General features: G+C 42.4%; 3 protein-coding genes and 1 long non-coding RNA gene across 6 annotated transcripts; 2 read left to right on the top strand and 2 right to left on the bottom strand.

Annotated features, from left to right (window-relative positions):
* Positions 1 to 1,958: 1,958 nt before the first annotated feature.
* Positions 1,959 to 3,855, bottom strand: mrpl15 (mitochondrial ribosomal protein L15). Its single transcript, XM_029149232.3, has 5 exons — positions 3,674 to 3,855; positions 3,363 to 3,520; positions 2,959 to 3,124; positions 2,490 to 2,613; positions 1,959 to 2,398 (listed from the first exon to the last, which is right to left on the bottom strand). The coding sequence occupies exons 1-5, from the start codon at positions 3,776 to 3,778 to the stop codon at positions 2,061 to 2,063; spliced, it is 891 nt and encodes a 296-aa protein (XP_029005065.1). The 5' UTR covers positions 3,779 to 3,855; the 3' UTR covers positions 1,959 to 2,060.
* A 446-nt stretch (positions 3,856 to 4,301) lies between these two features.
* Positions 4,302 to 7,234, top strand: lypla1 (lysophospholipase 1). 2 transcript variants are annotated; one of them, XM_029148424.3, is made up of 9 exons: positions 4,302 to 4,640; positions 4,788 to 4,819; positions 5,144 to 5,209; positions 5,379 to 5,426; positions 5,518 to 5,588; positions 5,692 to 5,765; positions 5,929 to 6,030; positions 6,242 to 6,418; positions 6,500 to 7,234. In XM_029148424.3, exons 1-9 carry the CDS (start codon positions 4,572 to 4,574, stop codon positions 6,557 to 6,559), a joined length of 699 nt encoding a protein of 232 aa, XP_029004257.1. In that variant the 5' UTR covers positions 4,302 to 4,571; the 3' UTR covers positions 6,560 to 7,234. The 2 variants fall into 2 exon arrangements, with proteins under 2 accessions (XP_029004257.1, XP_055364281.1); XM_055508306.1 differs by lacking the exon at positions 4,788 to 4,819 and having other exon boundaries at positions 4,303 to 4,640.
* Positions 7,148 to 11,452, bottom strand: LOC114854220 (regulator of G-protein signaling 20). Of its 2 annotated transcripts, none has more exons than XM_029148422.3 (5): positions 11,209 to 11,452; positions 10,081 to 10,241; positions 8,775 to 8,858; positions 8,439 to 8,673; positions 7,148 to 8,061 (listed from the first exon to the last, which is right to left on the bottom strand). In XM_029148422.3, the coding sequence occupies exons 1-5, from the start codon at positions 11,326 to 11,328 to the stop codon at positions 7,873 to 7,875; spliced, it is 789 nt and encodes a 262-aa protein (XP_029004255.1). In that variant the 5' UTR covers positions 11,329 to 11,452; the 3' UTR covers positions 7,148 to 7,872. The 2 variants fall into 2 exon arrangements, with proteins under 2 accessions (XP_029004255.1, XP_029004256.1); XM_029148423.3 differs by lacking the exon at positions 11,209 to 11,452 and adding an exon at positions 11,034 to 11,206.
* Positions 11,203 to 12,009, top strand: LOC121202173 (uncharacterized). The gene is made up of 2 exons (XR_008694529.1): positions 11,203 to 11,337; positions 11,573 to 12,009. It is a non-coding gene; the product is annotated as an uncharacterized LOC121202173 (long non-coding RNA).
* Positions 12,010 to 12,919: the final 910 nt, after the last annotated feature.

Genomic DNA, 12,919 nt, shown 5'->3' with positions numbered 1-12,919 from the left:
CGTTTCACTCAAACGCCTGTGCGCTGTGTTATATGACTCAATACTAGATTGACGCTCGAACCCTTAACTTCACTCCACTTGTAGCGGAGGTGTGATCACGCTGTTTTCTAATTTTATTTCATGTGTCAATCATGCAGGCTTTGTCAGCCTGAGACTGGATAATGAGGCAAAGCTCCACTCTTGCACTATTCTTTGTAAATTAGAAACTGTATTCTGCTGATAAGACTCTTATCTGATCAACTAAATAAGTCTAAGATTTTTTATTGTATTGCCACAGCCGACCATTTATTAAAGCTGCGCTGGACAGAAATAGCCACCAGGTTTCCGAGTGCTCTGACCTTCATCCCAGACTTCTGCCACACCAGACAGAGGAGAGGGGCCTGCATTTAACTGTAATTAGCCCTAATTATTAACTGGAACTACACTGAGAGCTGTGAGACACCACGAAATCTGTGTCTGTCTGAAACGACTCATTCAAGGCAGCCGATAATTAAAACAATCTGGCCCGGTCAGCTCCAGCAGCAATGCTTGAATGTTTAATTAAACAGTGTGAACTGGTTAGACTCAGACATTAGATTATTTGGAGCAGAAACCAGAGATAAAATCTCCTAAAACAGACTAATGAATCTTTTTAGCCAAAGTAAATGATCGTTTTCTTCATTGCAGATACTTCATTAAATGCCTTTATCCTTACTTGACAGCCACACACTCAATGGTCTACGTTTGTGTCCCTCTGCAAACTCTTAGCTCGCTGGTTTTCTTTCTCCTGCTCGTCTGAGACCTGATCTGAATTCAAAAGGATCTGCTGCTTTGAAGATAAGCGCTGCAGTTCTGCCATAAACAATGATTGTGCTGTTTCTTTCCTGTGGCGTGATTTATTTAAAGTATTATGCTGTAAGGATTTGGGCTGGTTTTTCCTGGCAGGGCCGGCTGTGTATGTATCCACTGCTTGTGTAGTTTATTGGATACTTGAGATTCAGGAAAACACTCAGGGAGCCGCAAGCAAAGTCATCAAAGCACAACCTTTGACTCAGACGGCCACAACTTACAAAGGTGAGTTAAGAAATTCACCTTTTAAAGCTTTTTAAATTTTGATTTTTAAATGCAAATGCTGACTTAATAAAATCACGTTTGTTTAACTTGCTACTTAATGCGTCATTTCTTCTTTCCTTCTGCTCATTCCTTTCTTTTTATTGCTGCTTCACTGAGACCGGCCCACAAGTAACTAACATGGCAAATGGGACTTTGTGGAGAAACACAATGCCCGTGTTCTTGCACACACTCACAAACATATGCTTCCTTTGATAAACTGTTTTTATACCAGCAGCAATTCTATGGCACGTCCCTTAAGACAATAATCTGCGTAAAATACCAAGTTATTAATAGCGAGTGTGCCATATGACATCAGAATACAAACATGAGCGTGATGGAGACTTACAAGTAAAAGGCTCCATTATCGTCATACTTTTCCGTCAGTGAGTTTGTTGTAAAACAGTGATGAATGTAATATTGGCAAAATCCTAATGGGAACTTTATTAAATCAACCTGGCTTGTATTTAACAGTGTAAATGCTGTAATTTTGATCTATATGTCATATCTGTACATTTGCCTATGAATGTACTCAGAAGGGAAGGAGATGGATCTTTTGAACGTCCACACCAGGATACAGCTGCCTATGACTAATTTCAAACTCCCCTTCTAGGGCCTAGGCAACCCGTTTCACAAGTAACACACATCAACAGGCATCTGTTTCCTGTTTTCATTCTTTGAGTTATATTATTTTCCTTATTTCCCTTCCCTCACCTGTTACAGTTCACGTTCCTTCCATCATACGGCACGGGCCAGTTACGCTCAGACACGAGGCGATCATCAGCGATAATTCACTCAGAGATAATGTCATAGCAATGTGGACAATTTTTAAGATCGATTAATCTATCTTACAAATTCGAAATTATTCATACAATTTTGTTAGGTATTTATTATAAATGATACAATCTTGCACATTTCACATGTTCAACATCCCAACCTTAGAGTTTTCCCAGGTCATTTATTTTTATCATCTACGAGCTATAATATTGAACCAGTTTCTCATCAGTCGGTTTTAGAATCTTCTTCTCCGGCATGTTAACAACCCAGCCTGGAGCGAGGCCAAAAAAGATCTGTCGAACATCCTTCCTCATGGCGAGCATGTGAAACAGTTCATCTTTTGAAATGTCTGGTAAAACGTAGCCGTACTTTTGTGCCAGGGCTAACCGGGCCTTCTGGACCTTTTCTGGGTCTGCCAAGTAGCCCCGGTTTTCAGCATCTGTGTAGTATGGGACGAGTTCCTCTCCTGGTAACATTCGTCTAGGAATAGGCTGTCCACGTAAGAAGAACGGGACGGGCTTGATGAGAATTCCTGTAAATACCAGAGAATAAAAAGCTTTTATTTACAACACACAAAATGCAGACGCCATAACAAGGGTAAGAGCACGAGGCTGATCAAATACCAAGACATATAGGATCGTAGAAACTGGTCGTAATGACTCCTCCATTCCTCTCAATAGCAGCTATGGCTCCTTCAGAAGCTCTTTGAACCTCAATGTTGATTTTTGCAGCAAAGATATTAGCACCCTGGAAGCAAAAACAAATAAAAGGTGAACTTGTAGCAAAATGGTGTAATAAACAACATCACCGTTGTTGTACAGCGCCGCCTACTGGCAAATGATTCTTATTCATTCACGCTTTTTACAGACAACATTATTTAATCAAACTGTAATTAAAACACCTGGAAAAAAAATCAGAAATCCTTAAAACATTTCTTTCTTTCTTTAACATTTATGATCTGTCACAGGTTACAATGTGAAGATGCTCAAACAAAAGTTCATCTTTGTGCTAAAGATTCTGTTAAGTGGTAACTGAACTTTTCATTCTGGAAGATGTTTCACCCCCCCCAGTTCTTCTTCCACAACAGATTACCTCATCAACAAGCTGGACTCCATAGTCTCTCTTCAGGGGCTGGATTGTCACTCCTCTAGCATTGACAAGCTGGGTTAGGTCTATGGGTTGGGTTGGGTCAACTCGTCCCAGGTCAATCAGGTACTGCAGTCGTTTCAAAGACAGAGGCTGGTACTGTGGCCGACGACTAAATGAGAGGAAAAAAGCATGTTTGTTGGCTTTCAAACTTGACACTCAAACTAAATGGCTTCCTTTTTGAAGCAAATGGCAAATAAACAATGCATAATGTAATAATAATTGATCCAGAACAATCTTAGTAAAAGAAACCCATCACTTTGACCATATTTTAATGATGTATTTGTTAAATTAGCATGTACATATATAAATAACAATGCCATTCAGAGGTACAAGTGGGAGTGTTTTACCTGTGCCCTTCATTGTAGCCATATTTAGGAATAGCCAGATAAAACGGAGTCTGACCCCCTTCAAAGCCCAGCCGAGGTCTGTTGCCTCTCTGTCGCTCTCCTTTGTGTCCTCGTCCGCTTCTGTTTCCACCGTGTTGTCCCCTTCCTCGTCGTTTTTCCTGCAATTAGAAGAAACCCGAAAGATCAATTACACATACAGATGTCTCGACTTCTGACAACATTGGAAACGCAAGTTAGCATTTGCTTGCGAGGGCTAACTAGCTTGTTTAGCAAACGTTTGCAAAAGCACATTAGTGAAACAAAACGCTCACCAATTTTTGGGATCCCGGTTCTGGTCGCAGGTTTGCTAAATTGATACGCGGTAGGTTCTGTAGAACATCCAACGCTTTAACGCCAGGCTTTTTAGGGAAAGACATGTTTCTGTTTCTCACATGTCAAAGACGCCAAAGCAAGGACACACAGGTCACGTGAGTGAAGTAAACGGAAGTACTTGCTACTCAGAGTAAATGTATTTCAAAATTAAAGCATGTTATAAAAAAATCATAAAAAATAAATATACAAAAGTACATTAAGTCAGATTTGGTGTTTTCACAAAATCAAGTAATGGTTTTATTAAGACGGTAAAACAAAACGTACCTACTTGTTGAAGTGCAAAACAAACAAACAAAAAATGACAATGTATAGAAAAAACAAATCTGTATCAAAGGTCAAGCAAAGAACGGTGGACCTTCTAATCACACACTGACAGGATGTACTATAATAATAATAATAATAATAATAATAATAATAATAATAATAATAATAATAATAATAATAATAATAATAATAATAATAATAATAATAATACAGTGTTGTACATTGTGTTCTACTGTTATTGTTGAGGATTTAATAACTTTATTAAAGTCAAGGGCGTCTAATATAGCCAATCACGTAGCTCAGGGGCGGGTCTACCGACCGTGTTAGTGCGGCTGGGGAGTAGCATGCTAGCGGTTTAATGCGACTCTGCGGTGGATTATTTTTCATTTAATTCAGCCTGCGAAGACGAATTCGCGTCTGTCAGAGCTCATACGAGGCAGAGGCACTTTGACCTTTATCTTCGGTCGACATTTGTCGTACTGCACCGCCGGAGTTAGCCCAAGATCAACACAGGCTGACATATTAGCTAGCAGGTGCTAACTTCTCCGTGTGTATTAGCTGCCTCAGCGCTGTATGTGCGGCAACAACATGTCAGCGCCTTTACCTGCCATTGTGCCTGCCGCCAGGAAAGCCACCGCGGCGGTGAGTTAACCGCCAGATCAAAATCCAGTGCAAAGCAGATTCTCTCTCCAGAGGCAACTGCTTAGCTGCAAATAAAATAGCTGCCAGATCCTAACATGCTTTAGTTCGCACCTGCTTGTGTAAGCAGTTCTTGTTTGTTTCTTACAGGTAATATTTCTGCATGGCCTTGGTGACACGGGGTATGTGTTTTCCACTACTGATGCATACATCATTGCATAGACTGTAATCAGTTATGAAGGATTAATAAATGAAAATTACTAAAATACTATAGTTTTGAGGGACTTTTTACCATGTTCTTCCTCAATATGCTTTTGCTTTACTGCAGTTAGGAAGTAATTCACCTCAAGAACTCAAGTACTAAAAAACTATTTTTACGAATCTCATTAGAAGCACAGACCTTTTTAGGGAATGGCCTAAATCTGCGTCATCAATATGTAGCAGCATTGGTACCTTTAGTGCCTCTACACATACTTTAAGTGTTATATTGTTGTCCAACATGACAGATATGGCTGGGCTGAAGCTTTCACTGGCATCAGGATACCACATGTGAAATACATCTGTCCACATGCGTAAGTATTCACATCAGCCATAACAATCACACATTCTGTGCGTAAAAGTCTTAAAAGGTCTAAAAGCTATTCTTTTTTTATTAAACTTTGCATTTTATAGTTTTATAGTTGCATTAGTGTTTGTAAAATGGTATACTTAAATGTGATTTTTTTTCTTTGGTTGTTACAGTCCCACTCAGCCTGTTTCTTTGAACATGAGGATGTCCATGCCTTCTTGGTGAGCGTGCAATATTCTAACATATTCCGGGAAACTGTGTGGGTGTTTCACACGCACACACTGATCTTCATGCTTGTTTTATAATATACAGGTTTGACATCTATGGGTTGAGCCCAGATGCAGATGAAGATGAGAGTGGAATTAAAAGAGCATCAGAGAACAGTATGTCTGTAAAATTAATTAAATTGTGTACTGAGTATCTGTTAGAAATTTGCTGCTTTTCTAGTTTTCATTTGTCTATGTGTTTTCTGTAATATCTCCACAGTTAAAGCTTTAATAGAGCAGGAAGTGAAGAATGGGATACCATCACATAGAATTATCCTGGGTGGATTTTCACAGGCAAGTGTAAAATAACATTATATGTGACGTAAAGAAGCTCAAATTATTTTTCTCATGTACAGTCCTGTCTCCCATTTCAGTGCAACAGGGCGCCTTTGCGACTTCAAGGTGTTTTGTTTTCTGTGTCAATAATAATCATGTGACAAATTGGTTTGTTTTCCAGGGTGGAGCGCTGTCTCTCTACACCGCTCTGACAACTCAGCAGAAGCTTGCTGGAGTGGTTGCTCTAAGCTGCTGGCTTCCTCTCCGCAACTCCTTCCCTCAGGTAGAGGAAGAAACAAAACATGAACCGGACCAGTTTTATTCATAGATAAAATGATGAATATTAAAGGAGGAAAGAAACTTCAAAGAATGCTGTATATTAGTTTTATTACAAAATTCCTTATTCTTTTTAGTAATATTATGATAAAGCATATCTGATAACCACGTCATAATCTGATAATTCTAATTCTAATCCTAATCTCTTCTTTTCTCAGGCGTCTGCTAACAGTGCTAACAAGGACATGCATGTCCTACAGTGCCACGGGGATGCTGACCCCCTGGTCCCCTTTATATTTGGCAGCCAGACAGCAGAGAAGATGAAAAGCCTCATCAATCCCACCAACATCACCTTCAAGTCATATCGAGGTCTACCACACAGCGCTTGTCCAGAGGTTGGTGCAGGAGAAGTCACTTTGCTACTGTATCTGTCGATACTGTACTAAATGTGCCTTTCTTCTGTTGTATCTCTGCAGGAAATGGTGGACGTCAAACGATTCATAGAGAAGCAGCTTCCTGCCATCAGTGATGAATAAGCACTGGAGTATCTGCACAAACGCCATCAGAGTCCTTTACGATCGACTCCAGTGAGATTCGGTGGACTCAAAGAACCTCTGACTTACTTGATAACAAAACCACGCTGCTACTCATAGAGCCAGACAGAACTGGGGCTGCTACGCATTAGCCTGGGAGAGGCATGACTGAAACGATGCTGCATCCTGACCTGGAGCCACACGGTCGTCAGTGTTACATTAGAGTAACATTAGTTGCTTGATTGTAAAAGCTATTTGCCATTAAGACAAGCCATTACCTGCAGGAAGCATACGTACTGGAATAATTAGGGCTATAATTTATGATTTAATACTTAATATCTCACAATAAATGGCCTATTGTTCAGTGTTTTAACTAATGTTGTTCATCTTCGTGCTGATATGAGTTTGTTATTTATGAGCTGTTTTCAGTTTGTTGTTGAAGATGACAACCACTTAAATACATCAACAACAGTGATTTGTAACAAGATGAGGGTTTGTCAGGATCTTATACTGTAGATAATGCAAAGGAAATAATATAAATATTACATAATACAAAATGTTGTGAATGTTTACGACACACACCAGCAAAAACAACATACGATTGTGCTTTATTTGTGAGAAGTCAAAGAACTATTTCACACAAATTCCTTTTTAAATACATAAATATATCAGTGGTCATGGTCATGTATTCAGTTTGTTTTTCCCTGTTTAGTTTAAATTAAATATAATATGACTAATATCACAGTATTGAAACACAGACGGGATCTATTTCCGGGTTATCAGCTCGTCGAGTTGTAAAAACTTTAGCTTTGAGAAGAGCTGAAAGCACCAACGTATTGAACTGTTTTCGCACCACTCATGTTTGACTAAAGGTGCTAGTGTAAAAGATCTTATTCCAAGGCACTTTCCTTCTTCTTAAGTTACAGTTAAATAAAATCTACTCTCTACAAGAACTGGATATGCATTAAGGCTCACAATGTACCTAAATACAAATGCAGTGCTCACAGATACATGCTTTCCCTCTAAACAAGGTAGAAAAGTGCAATGTCAGGTGCTGGGAATATATAAAAATATAGATATGTTATCGAACAAGTAACTGATGCTGCACCTAGCATTTGTTTGCTCCAGGGATTTTGGTACAGTAAGTTAATGACGGGTGGATAAACAGCAGTTACAGCTGGATGAAGACTGGTTAAGTGGTGTTCATTTCCCTCTCTGTCTTCTTTAAATAGCAGGACTCCAGCAGGAGCACACGACTCCTTCAGGTTGGGACGCATGCGCCATTTTGAAAAGCTAACTGTGTGGCAGTGGAGAGTCTATGGCTCAGGGGGAGGCTCCTCCAGGCTCTGCATCAGATCCGTGTAGGCAGACGAGTTTATGAAGCGAGGGTAAGAGTCTCTCTGCATCAGCGTGTAAATCTGCTGCTGGGCGTCGTCGAACGTGTGCGAGGTCGGCTCCAGCATGTTGCGGTTTATCACGTCTCGAACCCGGGAATCCAAGCTGACCTGGGTAAGACGAGCACACAAATGAGTCATACATTACATGCGAATGCACCCTACCAAAGTAAACAGAATTATCTCTATTAATGTATAAACATTGCTAATATTAAGGTTTATGCAGACATTATTATTAATCAAGAAACAATAGTGCACATGGTAGAGCTGCAGAGACTCAGACAGAATTCTTTCATATCTGAGGAATGAGCTAAAATCCACACAAGCCATGACCTGAAGTTATTCAATGCATGGGTTCACAAATACTTATATCATCATTTTTTTAATAGATTTTTTTTAGATTTTTCCTCACCGATTAATGGATCATAATTAGATCAGACAGTCAGTTAGTGGTTTTCTGTTGACTAACTGACAGACTAATGACCCACCTCTTTAGGAGAAAGGATCGAGATGAAGTCCTCGTATATTTGACGGACCTTCTCCTCCACCACGGTCTTGTTGGTCTCCTTCTTGAGCTCCTCGCAGGCGAGCCAGAACATCATGTTCTCCTCACTGAACTCCGTCCGCAGGAACTGCCTGAAGCAGCTTCGCCCCGCTGCACTCTTCATCACCTTTTCAAACGACACCGTCCAGGAGCGGGCGTCGTCCAGAGTAGGCTTTGGGCTTCGAAGCAAAGAGGCAAAGCAGAGGTCCAGTGCTCCTTAGTCTCCCATTACTCCCCCATCACGCCCCGAGACATGCAGTTTGCAGCGTTTATCCATTACCTTTCCTCACAGTTGGCAGTTCCCTCTGGCCTGTGCTCAAAGGTGGATCTCTGAATTGCCTCATCCTCGCTTCGAACAGTCAAACTGCGGGGAGAAAACAGAGGGAGCCGTTTTGCTTTGATCATCTGGCTATTTAAAGTAGCTTGTCATCCATGTTTGATTTTCCAACCAGCTTAGCGTAGCAGTGACTTTAAAATAGCTCCAGAGTTCTTTAAACGTCAGCTTTTCATACTAAAAATAAAGCAGCGGCTCATACCAAGATGATTACACAAACTTCAAAAGACTTAATCACATGTCACTTATGTCCACATCAACTCCTTATTAGAAATGATAGAAGCTCTATATGATATATGTTTGTTCCGCATTTTAATAAGAGACCAGCTTCAGCAGATCATGAGGGATCTACAGGGAACGCTTGCGTAGATAAAGTGTGTCAACTGTCCAGTTCGTCCTGTGGGGATCACCTGTGTGTAATTAAAATGTTCCCAACTCCTCATGTAGCAGCTGGCAGTGGCCTAATTGGCTCAGGTGAGAGTCCACTGTGGGATGTTGTAGCTGCGCAGCAATTAGACACAACGAGATCATGGTGACAAGACGTGTTATTCATCCCTGCTGGAGTGAAGTCTACAGCACAACAGGAAGCCCGAGTAAGAGGTTGATGATTCCAAAACAGGTTAAAAGCCCCCGAGGTCTCTGTGAGATCCAACGTGGGTCACAGGACCATAAAGAGTGGGACGACGCAGGCAGCGTCAATGGCTTCTATCAGTCAACACAAAGCTCTGCAGGGGAATTTTTCCACACACGGCGCGAATATTCCCGCTGCCGGTCTCGTCTCTCAAGATCTATAGAGACAAGGTTTTACAAAGTGCAGAGGAATCAAAATTATTCTGCATTAACAAACTGAGTCAAGCTGATGCTAATGCTGCTTTCACATCAAAAACACTGCAGTTGTGACGTGGAATAACTCAACATGCAGCGTGTACACGCTGAACGATAACAGTCCTTGTAGTAAAAGTTTAGTGGGAAACAAGCAGGATGCAGAACGCTCAACAGATATAGTAAAATATGCATGAGGGGAACACAAATGGTTGTAAAGAACCACTTAAACATAGTCTTAGAATAAACATTTTGACAAGTGGGAGGAAATAGATGAAGATGGAGAAATCAAACTTGTCCATCTGTTGTTACGCAGAATAACATTTTTGCATTTGTAGTGAGTTTAAGTGATGGATGAATGGGCCGTGGCCCCCCTGGACCCTGCGCCGTGTCCAGCCCTGCATGCGTTGAGGCGGCGGGGTGTCATTACCAGGAGCAGCTACAGCAGCAGCACCAGCAGAAGCAGCAGGCGTTGGAGGCGTTGGCAGGAGTGTTCCCCATGCTGTGGCTCGCTTGGAGGACGCTGGCAGCTGCTTCCCGATGGACCTGCATCTGTTTCTTACGCATCTCCACTCGCTCCGAGCCCATGGACTGCAAGGAGAAGGAACAGCGGAGAGCGCCGTGAGAGCCGGAGAGGAGGAGGAGGAGGAGGAGGAGGAAGAGGAGGATTAATGCCGCATTAAGCTGGAGCATCACACACACGAACACAAAAAATCACAGTCGAATGAATGGCAGCAGATTAAGAATCTGCGAGGAGGCCAGAATCTTCCTTTGGAATGAAGCAAACTTGCGTCATGAAGCAGAGCAGAAATACTTTGAAATCCCGTAGAATGCGGCGTCTGGTGGGAGGAGGACGTGATGCGTGGGGTCAACTTGGGTGCAACGCGACCCCAACAGCCCACATCTTATGAGAATAGCAGCAACGATGCTATTCAAAGCGGCGTCGTGCGCTTTGAGCGGCGAACGGCTCGCGAAGCGCAACGCGAGCGCCGAGTTGGTTCGGGATGAACGTGACACCGCCGAACTGTGACGAGCCGCAACCCCCACGGCTCCTCTCCTCTCTCCTGCTGCGCGTCTGAGGCAGCGACAAGACCCCACTCTCGGACCGCAGCGATCGCATCCATCCGCCTCCTCCAGAGGATGCACACGCGCGCGCGCGCGCACACACACACTGATGTTGGATTGAAGAAATGCGCTCCCATAAAGCAAAGCATGCAGCCATTTATAGACCCATAATGAAATTATCTGATCAGAAGAGCTGATAATTTGCAGTGGATTCGCATTGTTTGTTCTTTCGGGGCAAACAGCGGGACTTCTACTCATATTTGTATTTGTCCGACCATTTTCCCGATTGCTATGCAAATAACAATATGCATGAATTACCCAAGATGAATCCTAATATCGCTGGTTGCTGGAATCTCCACATTAAGATGCTGCAGCCTCCCCGGTTCGTCAAATTCTCCGCCGCGTTCTCCCGAAACGCGCACAAACGCGACAGAGGGGCGTTGAAGTGAAGCGGCTGGAACGTCTCAGAAATCAAACAGAAAGGTGTACTCACTGTGTCATCATGATCACACATGACCACGATCACATCCGTCTGCCTCGACTTGACACCAACCAGTTGGTTTCCTCTGTGCGCATGCGTTTTCTGCAAGTGAGAAGATTTTTCTGCGCCCATGTGAAACCGGTGAGAACGCGACGCGCCGAGCTGCCATTCGGAAAATCTGCTTCATCTTAATGATTTGTCAGTTTTTGTAATTTTACTGAACTAACTGATAAAGATAAGCTTCATATTTGTATTGTCCTACACAGACACCTGTGTCCATTCATAAAATACATGAAATAACTAAATGATGTAATTTAGAATCCAGGGACACATTGGACGTCAGCCGACACTAATAGCAGGTACTTCCTCCAAACAGAAGCCTCATTAAGCACCGAGCACGTTAATGATTCGATCAGGCATCTGGACTTTCCTGCGTGTTGCAGCCTCCACAGGCGCTCAGGCGGAAGGCCTTGGAGCGGTGCGTCCACCAGAGGGCAGTGCTGCTCCACGAAAACACGCTGCGTCCTGCGGCTGGAGAACATGCGAGGACGACGGTGACCTGCTCAGCCCGTGAACGCAAACAGAATGTGCTGCAGGCTCCGCCAGCGGTTTACGCATCTCACTTCTGTATATCACTAAACAGACTTGTTTAATAGCAGCTGTTAAAATAATTGAAAACTGCGCAACGCAAGGCGCTTTTGAAAAAAAGTTTGTCACATTACTGAGTTGACTGTTTATGCGGTGTCTGCTACTGTATGTGAGTCATGCTTCTTCTCACAGCAGATGTGTCAAATTAAATAACAAAGTTTCGTGTCTCTGTGAAGGAAAGGAGCTTTAGATCATTCACCTCATTTGAAAGAAAAGACAACAACAATGCGTCATTGTCTGCGTTAGGACAGGTTTATAATCTCATAAACATTCCACAGGAATCTGTAACAAAAGTACTTTACCTTTCATATTATAATGAATTGATATTAATATTCTATATTTTTGTTTTAGATTTCTGTAAAAAAGTATTCGAAATAGATGGAGTCGAGCTTTACTAGCTTTATAAAAGTTTCCTGTGCACTGTGTGTGTGTGTGTGTGTGTGTGTGTGTGTGTGTGTGTGTGTGTGTGTGTGTGTGTGTGTGTGGTTTTTCCCAGGTCTGTCGAATGCTCCCTTAAATATTGTATTGCTAGATGTTGTGAAGCAGAAGTAACACTTACACTTACTGCACTGCGAACAAGTAGAAGACAACAAATCAAACCAAACCCAGGTCCGTATTCCCGCTCTCAGATTTCATTGCATAGCACATATTGTGGAATTTAATTATCCAGCTGTAGCTGCAAATGGCAAATGTGACGTTGGGAATATGCTGAGTGGCGATTGCAGCGGAGCAGGAAAATCCAATCCCCCGTCTTTAACGGCCCCTGAGATAACGGTGACGGTGATCTACAGCCGGAACATACAGGCACACGTGTGATCTAAATCTTTGCACACGGTGCGTAAGCACCTATAAACTGTGTTTGCATCGTCTCTAAATCCACTACAGTATCGGTTTCGGAGGCTGCAGCCTTGAACAAAGAGGAGCCAGCTTTCCAAAACACATTCAGTAAATCACCCGGCCAGCTGTCTGCTGAGGCAGCTTCCAGCGGAGTGCAACCCTCCAAATGTGCACATTCACTTCGGTTAATATGCCTCGACTTGATTCATTACACGTCATTGTTCCTACTTTGGCAGTG

This window comes from Betta splendens, chromosome 4, assembly GCF_900634795.4.
Source record: "Betta splendens chromosome 4, fBetSpl5.4, whole genome shotgun sequence".
Lineage (NCBI taxonomy): Eukaryota > Metazoa > Chordata > Actinopteri > Anabantiformes > Osphronemidae > Betta > Betta splendens.
Note: the sequence above shows the minus strand (reverse complement) of the source record. Positions and strands in the feature narration are given on the sequence as shown.

What these genes read in the sequence shown, in the direction of transcription:
- mrpl15 (XM_029149232.3), bottom strand. Translation starts at nt 3,778, where the DNA reads ATGTCTTTCCCTAAAAAGCCTGGCGTTAAAGCGTTGGATGTTCTACAG. An exon ending in AACCGGGATCCCAAAAATTG is followed by an intron (nt 3,521 to 3,673) that starts GTGAGCGTTTTG and finishes TTCTAATTGCAG; the next exon opens with GAAAAACGACGAGGAAGGGG. An exon ending in CTACGATCCTATATGTCTTG is followed by an intron (nt 2,399 to 2,489) that starts GTATTTGATCAG and finishes TGGTATTTACAG; the next exon opens with GAATTCTCATCAAGCCCGTC.
- lypla1 (XM_029148424.3), top strand. Translation starts at nt 4,572, where the DNA reads ATGTGCGGCAACAACATGTCAGCGCCTTTACCTGCCATTGTGCCTGCC. An exon ending in AGGATGTCCATGCCTTCTTG is followed by an intron (nt 5,427 to 5,517) that starts GTGAGCGTGCAA and finishes TATAATATACAG; the next exon opens with GTTTGACATCTATGGGTTGA. An exon ending in TCCTGGGTGGATTTTCACAG is followed by an intron (nt 5,766 to 5,928) that starts GCAAGTGTAAAA and finishes TTTGTTTTCCAG; the next exon opens with GGTGGAGCGCTGTCTCTCTA.
- LOC114854220 (XM_029148422.3), bottom strand. Translation starts at nt 11,328, where the DNA reads ATGGGCGCAGAAAAATCTTCTCACTTGCAGAAAACGCATGCGCACAGA. An exon ending in TGTGTGATCATGATGACACA is followed by an intron (nt 10,242 to 11,208) that starts GTGAGTACACCT and finishes TTCTCCTTGCAG; the next exon opens with TCCATGGGCTCGGAGCGAGT. An exon ending in TGCTGCTGTAGCTGCTCCTG is followed by an intron (nt 8,859 to 10,080) that starts GTAATGACACCC and finishes TTCTCCCCGCAG; the next exon opens with TTTGACTGTTCGAAGCGAGG.